This window comes from Musa acuminata, chromosome BXJ2-7 (genome assembly GCF_036884655.1).
Source record: "Musa acuminata AAA Group cultivar baxijiao chromosome BXJ2-7, Cavendish_Baxijiao_AAA, whole genome shotgun sequence".
Classification (NCBI taxonomy): domain Eukaryota; kingdom Viridiplantae; phylum Streptophyta; class Magnoliopsida; order Zingiberales; family Musaceae; genus Musa; species Musa acuminata.
In genome coordinates, this window is record NC_088344.1 from 11,134,443 (window position 1) to 11,146,835 (window position 12,393).

Genomic DNA, 12,393 nt, shown 5'->3' on the forward strand with positions numbered 1-12,393 from the left:
TTAAACAACAAATATATTCTAATACCATGAACAGGATTTTGAAGGAGTAATCATTTATCTCAAAATTTTGGTTCATAAGCATGAATACCATTAAAGGATTAGGCATTGTGTGTGATACTGTAAAATAGAATACATGATGGATCAACACAGTGCACCAAAATGCTGGTACCATTCTCCTTGATGGTGGTGACCAACTAAAAGAAATGTACTGTGAACTTTGAAATGAACATTACAACCAGACATAAACAAGGTGTTGACGACGAATAGTATTTTCTTGGACTAACAAATATGATCAACGGATCGATAGAACCACAATTGAGATGGATGAAACACTCTTTCTTCCTCTTGTTTCCATGACAGTGAGTGTAGAGGTTTCTGCAAGTTCCTGTGCCATCATGAACATTACTCATGTATAGAGGTGCATGAACGCTGGGCGAACTTTATCGGTTTGTTTTTACTGGAATCGGCCACAAGAAGACAGGTGATGTGCTTTCGGTGCTTCACCCTCACCAGCTTTCCAATCACATATCCCCGTGAAATGATATCAAAATCCAGGGTTAAAGGGACCTCTCCACCAGTGCTGGAGAGAGCCAAGCCTGCACCGGCACCATACAATGGCACCCTTTCTCCATGCAAGACAACTGACACTGTCCTATGGCTCTTCCTAGGTTGGTAATATTTCTGCAGCTGCAATTAGATAGAAACCAATGCATATTAGATTGATTCCCCAAAATACTATAGTTGTCAAAATCAAACTTTCATATCGTTTTCTACATGATCAAGGCTTACAATCTGATACATGCATCTGTTAGTCGGTAGGTGTCAGCGAAGAAAGATACATAACCATGAACCACAGGAATTGGGCTCTATGATGCTATCCAATTGCATTTTAATAACAGGGTATATTGAACTAGGACAGTTGACATGAAAGCATCACGGCACGAGGTATTTAAAACAAATAAATTCTACATTTTGCAATTCAGTTTTAGCAGCCTTAGAGTATCATTAAACATGTAACCATTCATCAATTCATAATAAGGCTAACAATTCTGAGCCGGCAACAAGGATGAGCATGTGCAGGTCGATATGGAAAGTAATACTGTGTGTCACTTCCATAACAAGAAAAATCTAATATTGCAACAGACTGTCAGCATCCGATAACAAGTGGAAAAAATGAATTGCCATATCATAGGATTAAAGGCAACAAGCACAGTCCTAGGCCAATTTCTTGTATTTCAAATGATGTTCTCCAAAGTTTTCTTTTTTCCTTCTTTTTTTCTATGGAGAAATTGGAAGAATTCTAAGTTTACTACTTCTGAAGCACAAAACAGATATATAAACTTGCCTCCCCGGTAGCGATTGTGATTTCTGAAAACATGAGATTGATCGGGCTTGAAGTGACATGAATGCCAAACATTGCAGCCGTATTGTAAACACTTATCGTCAATGAACAGTTCACTGTGACCATCTTGGTTGGGACACCGGTGCTGTCGGTACCCTCTCCGGCGTAAAAATCATCCATCGACAAACTCTGGTGTCAAGAGAGTAGTTAAGTGGAGTATGTCGCCATGTAGCAGGCTCTAAGTTGCTATTTCTACGAAAAGTTTTACAAACACATATAGCATTTGATTTTTATTGTTGAAGGACATTATTTTGCATATACTTCAAATTAAAGTTTTATAAACAAGATGCACAAAAACATTTCTCAAAAAAATTAATACATGCAGCGGAAGACGACGATGAGGCATTGGAAACAAAGAACTGACCATAAAAGAGAATCCCTTGCTGATATACAAGCTAATTATTGCCAGCAAAATCATATATATAAACACCAACATAATAATTTGAAGCTCGATAAAGAAGAAAACCAAGGCCATAATTAAAGCCTCAACCAGACCATGAATTTCTCATATAAACCATATTGTGTTTCTCATCCACTAGAACCGATAATAATCAATCGCTTTGACAACCAATTTGAGGCTTGTCTTATCAGATTCCAGTTATCAAAGCACCAAGCTCAACGATCTAGTCAGTTCCTGTAAGAACTAATCCTCCCTGGAATTCATAAGTCATCTAGTTATCGATCGACTCTGACCCTTTTTCGACATGAGTAACAAATACTTCGATACTGATCTTCCAAAATAAGCTTCATTCTCTGTCAGTACCACATCATAAAAATCACAAATCCTTAGATTTGTAGCACAGCAGAGTAGTCACTGTGGTGGGAGACCTCCATTTCCTTGCTAATTTCAAGCAAATGGGAGCATCACTTCCTATGAATTACCCAATAGCTTCAAAGTAGTCCCTAAAAGGTTACTCTAGGAAGCACAAGAAGAAATGGAACTGTAAACAACAAACTTCAAACATTTGAGTCTCCTTCCTTGCATACAAAATGCTATAAGAAATAGTAAAGCAGCAAGAGAGACTACATCGATCATGAAGCCGATCGAGTATACCTTCACAATGGCATCCGGCTTGTACGGCCGTGCGGCGCCCCATATGATAAGAGAAAAGACTGTGAACAGCAGGATTAAGCCGAGGAGCGCGAGAATGATCTGGCAACGGCGCGACAGCCCCTTGTCCTCGTCGAGATCATCGTAAGACCCTTCTTCCTGTATGACATTGCACTCAGGCCACCCCATATCGTTCACCCTCTTCCTGTGTCCCTTCCGGCCCGACGAGGACCGGAAGGGCCCGGAGAACCGGCTCGCCGACGAGGTCCGCGAGTGGCGCCCGAAGGAAGGGTGTGAGGGGGACTCCATGGGGCTATTGTAAACAGGGGTAGCATGCATGGACGACGACTTGTCACCATCGTGAGAGTCTCGGGACGGGCTCTGCACGTAATAAGTCGGTCTCTTTGGAGACCGAGGCGGCGACGATGGGGCTAAGCTGGTAACGTCTGATTCAGACTTGGAATGCATCATTTTGTCCAAGAAGAATTCCTCTACTGGATTACTTCGAATTGTACGAATGCGGCAAGACTACCTTAGATTTTGATCCAAGTTGCAGAGAGATGCCAAAGTTTCGAACTTTTAGCAGGAATTGACAAATTGACGAGCGTAGGATAAATGGAACAGAAACTTTCCTGAAATCTTTTGACTCGGAACGCCAAGAAACTTGAGAATTGCCGGGTGAATTCCTCGAAGCAGCAGAATTGGCGTCAGAGGCGCCTATAAATCATCAATCGCATGGAGTCGAGCCTTAAAAACTAGAGAAAGATCACAAATATCTAAGCTTTCATGAGAAACATAGGGGCAAAAGAACGTTTAACATCAGGTGAACGCGGATTCGCAATTCCTAATACTGATCTTTGTGGAAACCAGGAATTCCGCTCGAAAGATGCGAACTTTGCCGCGCACGCGAGACCAGAGTAGAGTAGAGACAGGAAAGCTTGGGTGCTGTGGAAAGGCAAAAGCCCCGCTCGCGGCTAAAGACGGACCGACAAGCGTAGGAGAGACGCTCAGACGCGAAAGGATCTGAAGTTCCTTGTCGGCCACAGTACAGTCAATCCGGTGGCTTATATTTCTGTGGGACCCACTTTGTTCAGATAACCAACCAGCAGAAACGCGACACATCACCATATATAGAAGTTGGCTGTTTGGTGAGATGTAGGTGACTCGTGAAAGTGGCGGTGGTTGTGAATCAGAAGCGTCGGCAGAATAATGGCTTCGCCTCTGTTTCCTCGTGTTCTTATTTCTCATTCATCTCTCCTTTGGCTTCTTCTGATCATTTCTTGCAGGGAGATATGATTTAATGGAAGCAAGCAAGATCGATGATTAGTCTCAAACAGATTACAAGTTTCATTTTGGTGGAGAAGAGGTAACCATTAGAACATCACGCATTGTGGATATGATTCTAGATTGATCAGAAATCTATCACTAAATTACATAAACTATAACTGAAATCTCCTACCAAGCACTCATGCTTGTTAATTTGATTATGTTCCTGCTGTTCTTGCCATCAGGTAGTGCTAATGAAGAGGTCATTGTGCAGTGCAGAACACATACATGCAGGTGGTAGTTTGATCAAATCAAGTTTGCAGCGTGGGGAGTGAAGGTTTTTCTTGGAAATTTTGATGAGGTTGGTATGCAAAACTTCTCATAGTATGATCAAGCTGAACACTTCCTCTCATCATCACCTTGCAGTGTTGACCATCTGCTCCAAAAGGCATGCACTTATTTAGGATATACCTTTCTGGTGTCATCATGAACTTTTATGTGAGATGAAGCTTATGATCCTCAGATGCATTCATTCACAAAAAGCATCTGGTTGGTTCATCTGTCCTTTTTATTTTTCTTGCAACATTATGCTAACTGGGAGACCAGAAGAAGTACCAGGAATCATCAAGCCAAAAGCTTGAGATGAAAAAGACACAACAACTACTTAGTGAAAGTATAAAGATCTTAATTATTGGCGTATTTTAATCACTAAACACTGTTACATGCATTGTTTGTGAGTTCAACGGTAGTGAGTTCACAGGTATAACTTGACCTGGCTTTTGACATTGCAGGGCTTTTAACATTTAGCAGATCAGTAAGCTGGAGAGAAGGCATGAGGTGCCCAAAGAAGACAGGTCAACTACTGCCTTCAAATGATGAACTCCTGCAAGAGGCATTGACCATGACACACCACCTATTGTGAAACATGACATGAGGAACTGTAGCCATCTTTACTTGGGGCCACAGGAGACAAAGGTACCTGTCAGAAATAAGACCTGCAATTGCATGCTCATTTTAAATGCAGGAAATCTATGCAACAATCACCACCACAACAAACAGATCTTACACATTTAATAGTCTCAGTGGACCTGTAATTCTGAGTGGGTTAAAGTTTCATTCTATCATTTTTACACCCTGGTATTCCTCAACATGAAATCCATCTTGTGATCTTTAGCAGGTAAAAAAGGTCAGCAAGGACAAGGATAGAACCTGGAAGTCTGGAATTAGAGAATTGCATTGATTCAAAAAGTCCTGATGATGATTTTTATTTACTTAATTTGTTTATGTTCCTTTGATCTTTGGTGGAGATGTTATTATGTGATCAATCACATGTTATGCAAGAGTGATTTGTGGTAAACTTGAGTCTCCCTTCCACTTTAGTTCAAGATATATCTAGGAACTTACTAAAGATAGCCTCTTATAGGGTTGGGACTAAGCCAAGGAGAAATCTAACTTGAATACAAATATTAATGTCTAGTGTAATATAAATGCCTTGGAAGTGCAGCTTTCACTGAGAACAATAGAAAATAGAGGCCATGTATCACAAGGGATTCAAACCAACAGTCCTACAAAAGGACATTTGAGTGTCTTAATTGTCCAAGTTAATGAGCATAGACATGAGTGCATCTTTCTAAAGTTATCAATGTGTGCATGGGGAAAAGACTTCCTAGTTGGTAGGACAATTTGCAGAGTGATGGAGAAGGAAGAAGATTGAAGGCTACAGCCTACCATCAATCTCCCCTTCAAGTGTAGAATCTTTGCATCCAGATGCATCACTTGACCCCCTCTAAGTTACATGTTGGTACCCCAACATAATCTGCCAGTGTCATCTTGTAATGCCTTCACTAGAAACAAACTAGAGAAAATGATTCATGCAATGAAAACTGTTCAATGAGTACTATGGCACTGATATTGTGAAGCATTTCTCTTATATAACAACATTTATTCATGCAATTATGTAAATATAAGATTGTTGGTGCCCTGCTTTGTGCTGGGCAAGTCAGCATTAAGTGAGTTGGAGACTGCCAAGTTTGGAAGACCATACTGCAATTGGCTGGGGGGAGGGGAGGGAGGAAGAAGGGGAGTGAGAATGTTGGAGGGTAAGGCAATGATCCAGGACACAGACATGCCTGTGAAGATGCAGCTCCAGGCCATGTCCTCTGCCTCTCAGGCTCTTGACCTCTTTGATGTCCTAGACTGCAACAACATGGCTTGCTACATCAAGAAGGTATCTGTCTCCCTCTTCATTACCTCTCTGAAGTCCAAAACCATATGAAAAAGGAAATCCCTACAGGCATCAGCATCATGATTCCCTTTCTGTTATTACTCTTTCACTTTGGGTGGTTCTTGTGCTAGGAGTTTGATCTAAGGTATGGGTTTGGATGGCAATGTGTGGTTGGCTCCAACTTTGGGTGCTGTTTCACTCACACAAAGGGCACCTTCATTTACTTCTGCTTGGAGACACTCCACTTCCTCATCTTCAAATGTTCTGCTGCTTGAGCCACCTATCAAAGAGTCAAAATAGTTGGAATCCAATTGGGATAAAAATTGGAGATATCTGTGATGTGGGGCCAGTCTCTTCTTCCTCTGGCTCACACCTCAGGCAAGGATTTCATGCTTTAGGTCATCCATACATGTAACCAAGTTAAGGAGTACTAAAGTTTCTATCAAATTCAGAACCAGCTCATTACACCAATTTGGTTTCAATAATGTTCTGTAATTTCCAATAAGTTCACTCAGCCTTACTGTAACACAATCCAGATTCTCCTCTTTTTATCTTGTGAAATGCACACTCTCAGGCACCAACAATTATCACCTAATAGTTCTTACACAGTCAACAACATGACCTCACTGTCATCACTCCTTTGAATCACCAAATGATTAAGATAAACATTATTTAATTGGAACCCATTCTACCTATTCATCCATCATCCTCGGATGCCTTAGTGATAATCTCAATATATCTTGTCCAACTTTGTATGTGAATAATCATGAATTGCAATTGCAATATATTATCATGCACAAATACTAATTGGATTAGATAGAAAAAAAGAACAAACATGACAATTCCACAGAAAGAATTTTATGGAGCTGTTTCATGTATATTATGACATGGAACGCTATGCCAATGCATCCTTACTAGCAAATGCAAGATTTTCTTCTTTATTTCGATCAGAAAGTATGAGAAATCATACTTGCAATAAATCTTGCTAAAACACAGAAATAATGAGTTTCTCGATGCAAGAAAAAGAAGCCCACCTCTTCCAGGTAACCATGGAGCTTCATAAACAACTCCAAGAAGGTGATAGAATGATAGCTCAATATCCTGCCATTTCAACTATATAACAACCCCAGATGCAATCTCTGATGAAGACCATCAGGCTTATGATGCTCAATTTTCAGTCTCTACAAAATGAAGGTGTCAATGCACTTGACTTACCAAATTCTTTCATCTGTCCATCATGAAATCCAGCAGATTAGTTCTACATGGTCATTATCTAGTAGGTTCTCAGAGCTGGCAAAAGTGCACAGAAAAACTAAATGAAGGTGTCAATGCACTTGACTGACCAAATTCTTTCAGCTGCTATTCATTTCATGAAATCCAGCAGACCAGTTCTACATGGTCATTATCTAAAATGTTCTCAGAGCTGGCAAACAGAAAAAGTAAATCAACAGAAGTAAAAATACAAGAAGAAATATAACAATTTTTCAGTGGGTTGTGTTTTATGGTATCTGAATTTCTCTCAATTGCACAGAAGACCACAACAGGTCATGTACCTCGCACCTGCTGGAAGCCTTTACATGCCAGGCAGATAACCACTAGTTGCTGTCATAAAGGCATTGAGATGCCTGCAAAAATTTAAAAGAGTAAGTGCCAGTAATTTGATCAAAAACTGTGTGAACATGTGAAAAGCAAAAATGTCAGAATAGATTACTGTATGATCTGGTACACAATACTTGTGTCACTAGAGAAAATTTAGATTTTTGAGACAACCACAATGTGCTCTAATCATTGAGTAGTTGCAAAAATTAAAAACCCTGTTTCACTTTCCCAAACGAAGTCTTCACAACCAGACTTGCGAAACCTTTTTCCTTCGAATGATTCCAGGCTTGTTTGATACTAAGAGAAATTGAATGGGCAGTGTAATGATCCACTGGTATTAAGACTAAATTTTCAGTATCAATAGGCATCTCATGATGATAATAAACAATAAACTAGTCAACCTATAACTGTTAGGCTTATCAAATTATCTACCACGTATGAAAGTAATTCAACAATAGACAGAATCAAATCCACCATCAATTTTGCTAAAGGGGATACCCTAACAAGCCAGAAGCCAAAGGTAGTTCCTAGTCCCTGTCAACAGCAACACTAGCATCCACAGTAGGAATAACAGCTATAGAATCTCCATTTGATCAGATCCCATGATTTGACAAAACTTTGAGACCTAGCTAAAAGGACTCTAAGCCTTCGGGCAAGCAGTTAAATTGCAGCAAGACAAGGAAGCAGTGCCACCACATGTTGAGCAGCTTGTCAAACATTTGACAAACTTATATCTAGTAACGTAGAATCATGAAAATCTGTGATCCAAATCAGGATTTTAACAACATTAAGCATGAAAAGTGCACAATGCACTTGAAGCAGTGTATGGTCAGTCAATTAATAACTTGGGCCATTTGACTTATAAGTCGACTAATCAACACTAACAGCAAAAGCTCAGATATGCCAGCCTGATGACATGTAGATAAAGAAGTTAAGAAAGATTAAACTGCAAATAATTGTTTTAAATAACAAGAGATGATAAACAACTATCAAATAAACCTTTCATGGCTGCATTCTTATGTGGACTAGTGACAAAAACAAAATACTAGAGCAAAAATAGAATCTTTATATGGAAGTACAAACAATAGCATATTATTTTCATAAGTAGAATTAAAATTTATAGCACCAGTAGCATCTCTCACAAGACATTGATTGATCGGCATCAAGGAGAAAGAGAAAAAAAAAAAGAGAGAAGAAAATTCCATACTAGTGAACTTGTTCTATCTATCGAAGAAAATGTTAAGTTTATACCACATTCTATAAGACATTCATTATTATTGCTATGAATCAACCGCCAAATCACATCACTAAACAAGAAATCGCTGTATGATTTAGCATTCTGCTGGTATACTTCCCAAAGACATAAGCAAAGGATAATGCAACGTCAAAGTAGCATTAGATTATTACGAAGTTTTAACAAATGCAAGAAAAAATTTTCGTAACGCCAATAAATTTAGCATCTAATGCGAACATTTCAGTTAGAAATTTAAAGAGGCTTCAAGAATCTGGGAAAAAGGTACAGAGAAACTGAACACCTTGTGGAACTAATCCCCATCGTTGGGACTCCGCGGCGAGAACCGAACGCAGACGAGCGGAGGCAATCGCAGTGTGGAGAGGCAGCATCGACACCAAGCAATGCGAACTCACCGGTAATCTTCACGACCAACAACAGCCGTGCACGCGTGAAAATAAAATCTTTCCCAAACCCCAGAAAGAAACCTGTAGAAAATCAGATAAAGCAGAAAAGGCCGCACCTTGGAGTGCAAGAACTGCGCCTCCTCAACGACGCGACCAGCCGCATCGATGGAGATGCCTCCAATTCGGTAATTTGCTTCTTCGAAGGCCTCAGCACCATCAAAATCGTCCGAGCCGAAACCCTAGATCGCACCACGAAAGAGAAGGCCACCATTTTTCGTGTCAGCCTCCTCCGCCACGGAGCCTCGCGCACAAGGGGCGAAGTCTTGGGCTTCCCAGTTCGTGATGTAGAATCTTGTCCGTCGATTTAGTGTAATCTCGATCACAACGGCCGGCTGAGATAACTAGGTGGATTCTTCCTTGACCTTGTGGAGTCATGCGGCATCTATATGTGATGATGATGATGATGATGATGATTATTATTATTATTATTCGAATCATACAAGTTAACCTTGATCATAATTATTTATTTATGAAACTAGGAACCAAAATTGAATCTCTCAGGTTTCGGTTCTCGAATTGAACCGGAAGCATCAATTCTTGTTCCGGTTCGATTTGAAATATATTTTTTATTTTTAAATTAAAAATAATTTAAAAATATAATTTTAGAAAAAGTAAAAAAAATAGATGTATAACTATAATGACTATAATAATATTAAAAAAAAGTTCATAAAAAATAAAATTAAATATGTCTCTCACGATTAAAACCCACGTTAAATAACTATAAACTAAAATATAACAATTATAAATTATATATGTGATTTATATGTATTTTTATCATATTTAATCTATTTGAAATTGGAACCAAAACTATCCGTTTCGATTTTTCAGAAATAGAAACTAAAATCGAACCACTCAAAATCGATTTTAATTCAGTTTGAAGATCAAATAAGTTTGATTTTGGTTCTAATTTGATTTGAATGGAACTAATGTATTCAACATTCTAATCTCTATTCATGATGTTTTTGTTTGCAACCATGTGTGTCAGCCACTGGCACGTCATCATAAAGTGTGACTCAGATTGTATGACGTTGCCATGTCACGGTGCGAGTCTTCGTTTACTCTGATGCTTTCAGATATGGTTGGAGGATGAGTCTTTCTTTGCGCACCATTGTCTGAGCTTTCAATAACCAGCATGCATCACATTCCATGGAAAATGCTTACTGTAAGACCACATCACAAAAATTCAATGTGCCACTTTTGTGGTCTCTACCATACACATTACCAAAGCAGATTCAAAAGTGGACTTTGACTCCACTTGATTGTGGGTTCAGAAACTTCACTTGAAAGGGCAATGAACCTTCACAAGAAATTGACTCGTTGAAGCATCATCTCTTACCCACCTCCTCTTCACAGACAAGGGACATGAGGAAAGACATTGATCACTTTCTGAATTCAGTCAACATTTCTTATGAAGTTTCACATGATATTTCAGGTGTTCGCTAATAATAATCTGTACCAACTTTTTTTTTTCTTTCTTATAAGATAGGTGATAACATAATTTAATCCAACATCTTGAATCTTAATAATATTTTTATCAACTAAAATAATTAATATGAGAAAAAATCTCACTGATATGGGAGTCAATCCGATGTGATTTAGACCCGTGGAGTACAAATGTATCTACGTTGACTCTTAGGTGAAAGTGTCGAGCTATCGAGTAATTCTAATATAAGAAAAAAAATTTCGACTTGATTCTTTTGACGCTCAAGTTAATGATCAATGTCTCTTAGTGGATGTGAATTTTTCTTAGAAAATGTATCCCTGGTGAATACTAAGGATTAACTTTTATACTTAGTCTTAGAAAAATTAATCTATAACTATCTCAATGTCCCTCTCTTGCTGCTTTGTCCGTATAAGTGAATAGATAATTTCGAATGTTCTATTTTAACTTTTGTTTACGCGAGTAAATGAGTAGAGAATGATCTAGATATTTTCTTTTCATGATAACTTTCACATGACAATTACATGACGGATGATGGTTGATCGTTAATATATTATCTATAGGTTAATATATTTAAAATATAAATAAATTTAATATATGATTACTAAATAAATATTTAATATATTAAAAATATATATTAAATATAATATTAAAAAATAATTTAATATACAAAGGCATCATTATGGTAATCAAACACCGTTATATGAGTTTAATCCTTAGCCTTTTCTATCTTATTTTGTAAATGAATTCTTTTGTAACTCTTTCATAATTTTAAATTCTTTTATTTGCTTAATTATATGAGTTTGAAACTTAGTCTTTTTTTCTATCTTATTTCACATATGAACTCTTATCATTCTTCCATCTTTCAATTGCACCTTTCAAGCACTAATTATTGGGTTACTTTTGACTCTTTAGTCACTTGTCATATGGGTCCAATCCCTGTACTTCATTTCATTTCATCTCACACATCAAAGACTATAACGTTACATAATAAGTATCATTTATTAAGATAAACACATTTGTTATTAGGAAAAAAATGGAATAATTTTTCTTTCTTGTTTTGCTTGATCATAATCATACTATCTATGTTTGTATACTTTTTCTTCTTTACAAACAGAATGTATGGTTATAATTTCCTTTTCTTTTTTTTTTCTATTATCTCATATTCTCATTCCTATACTCCACCATCACCCCTAATTATAGGGACATACTCACTCGTCTATTGCTAATTACAATTGGCCTTCTTATCTGTCATATTAGTAAGAAATGATTCTCAGATTTTATATAAACTTTTACTTTTTTCCATCTAATCCAATGAATTGTTGTTTAGATCTCAAAAACAAGTTTTTTTTTTTTTTGTTACCCATTTCAAAGGAAAAAAAAAAGGTAAAGTTACATCTACACATGTCCCTCTAAAGTCTGTGATTTCTATAATTAACCCTTTAAATTTGATTTCAGCATATATATATATAATTACAAATTATGTAAATTAAGTTTAACATTTAAGTTGAAATTTTAATACATATGATATAAAAAGTATTTGTTAAATAAAATAAATATTTAATTATGAATAGTAATTTTCCAATGTTATAAAAGAAAAGGATATTTTATATATTAAATTTATAAATGGAAAAGAAATAGCATCATGTGACTTTACAAAGATATAATCCATACTATAAAAGAAAATTCATGTCGAAGTCTTAAGTGAATCC

General features: G+C 37.4%; 2 protein-coding genes and 1 non-coding gene across 4 annotated transcripts; 1 reads left to right on the top strand and 2 right to left on the bottom strand.

Moving 5' to 3' along the window:
* Positions 1-75: 75 nt before the first annotated feature.
* Positions 76-3,471, bottom strand: LOC103991661 (uncharacterized). 2 transcript variants are annotated; one of them, XM_009411179.3, is made up of 3 exons: positions 2,457-3,434; positions 1,346-1,531; positions 76-687 (listed from the first exon to the last, which is right to left on the bottom strand). In XM_009411179.3, exons 1-3 carry the CDS (start codon positions 2,922-2,924, stop codon positions 403-405), a joined length of 939 nt encoding a protein of 312 aa, XP_009409454.2. In that variant the 5' UTR covers positions 2,925-3,434; the 3' UTR covers positions 76-402. The 2 variants fall into 2 exon arrangements, with proteins under 2 accessions (XP_009409454.2, XP_018683975.2); XM_018828430.2 differs by lacking the exon at positions 1,346-1,531 and having other exon boundaries at positions 2,457-3,471.
* A 2,150-nt stretch (positions 3,472-5,621) lies between these two features.
* On the top strand, positions 5,622-6,399 carry LOC103991662 (uncharacterized). Its single transcript, XM_009411180.3, has 2 exons — positions 5,622-5,946; positions 6,075-6,399. The coding sequence occupies exons 1-2, from the start codon at positions 5,809-5,811 to the stop codon at positions 6,216-6,218; spliced, it is 282 nt and encodes a 93-aa protein (XP_009409455.2). The 5' UTR covers positions 5,622-5,808; the 3' UTR covers positions 6,219-6,399.
* An 883-nt stretch (positions 6,400-7,282) lies between these two features.
* LOC103991663 (uncharacterized) lies at positions 7,283-9,461 on the bottom strand. Its single transcript, XR_010488281.1, has 3 exons — positions 9,297-9,461; positions 9,078-9,196; positions 7,283-7,568 (listed from the first exon to the last, which is right to left on the bottom strand). It is a non-coding gene; the product is annotated as an uncharacterized LOC103991663 (transcript).
* Between the last annotated feature and the right edge of the window lie 2,932 nt (positions 9,462-12,393).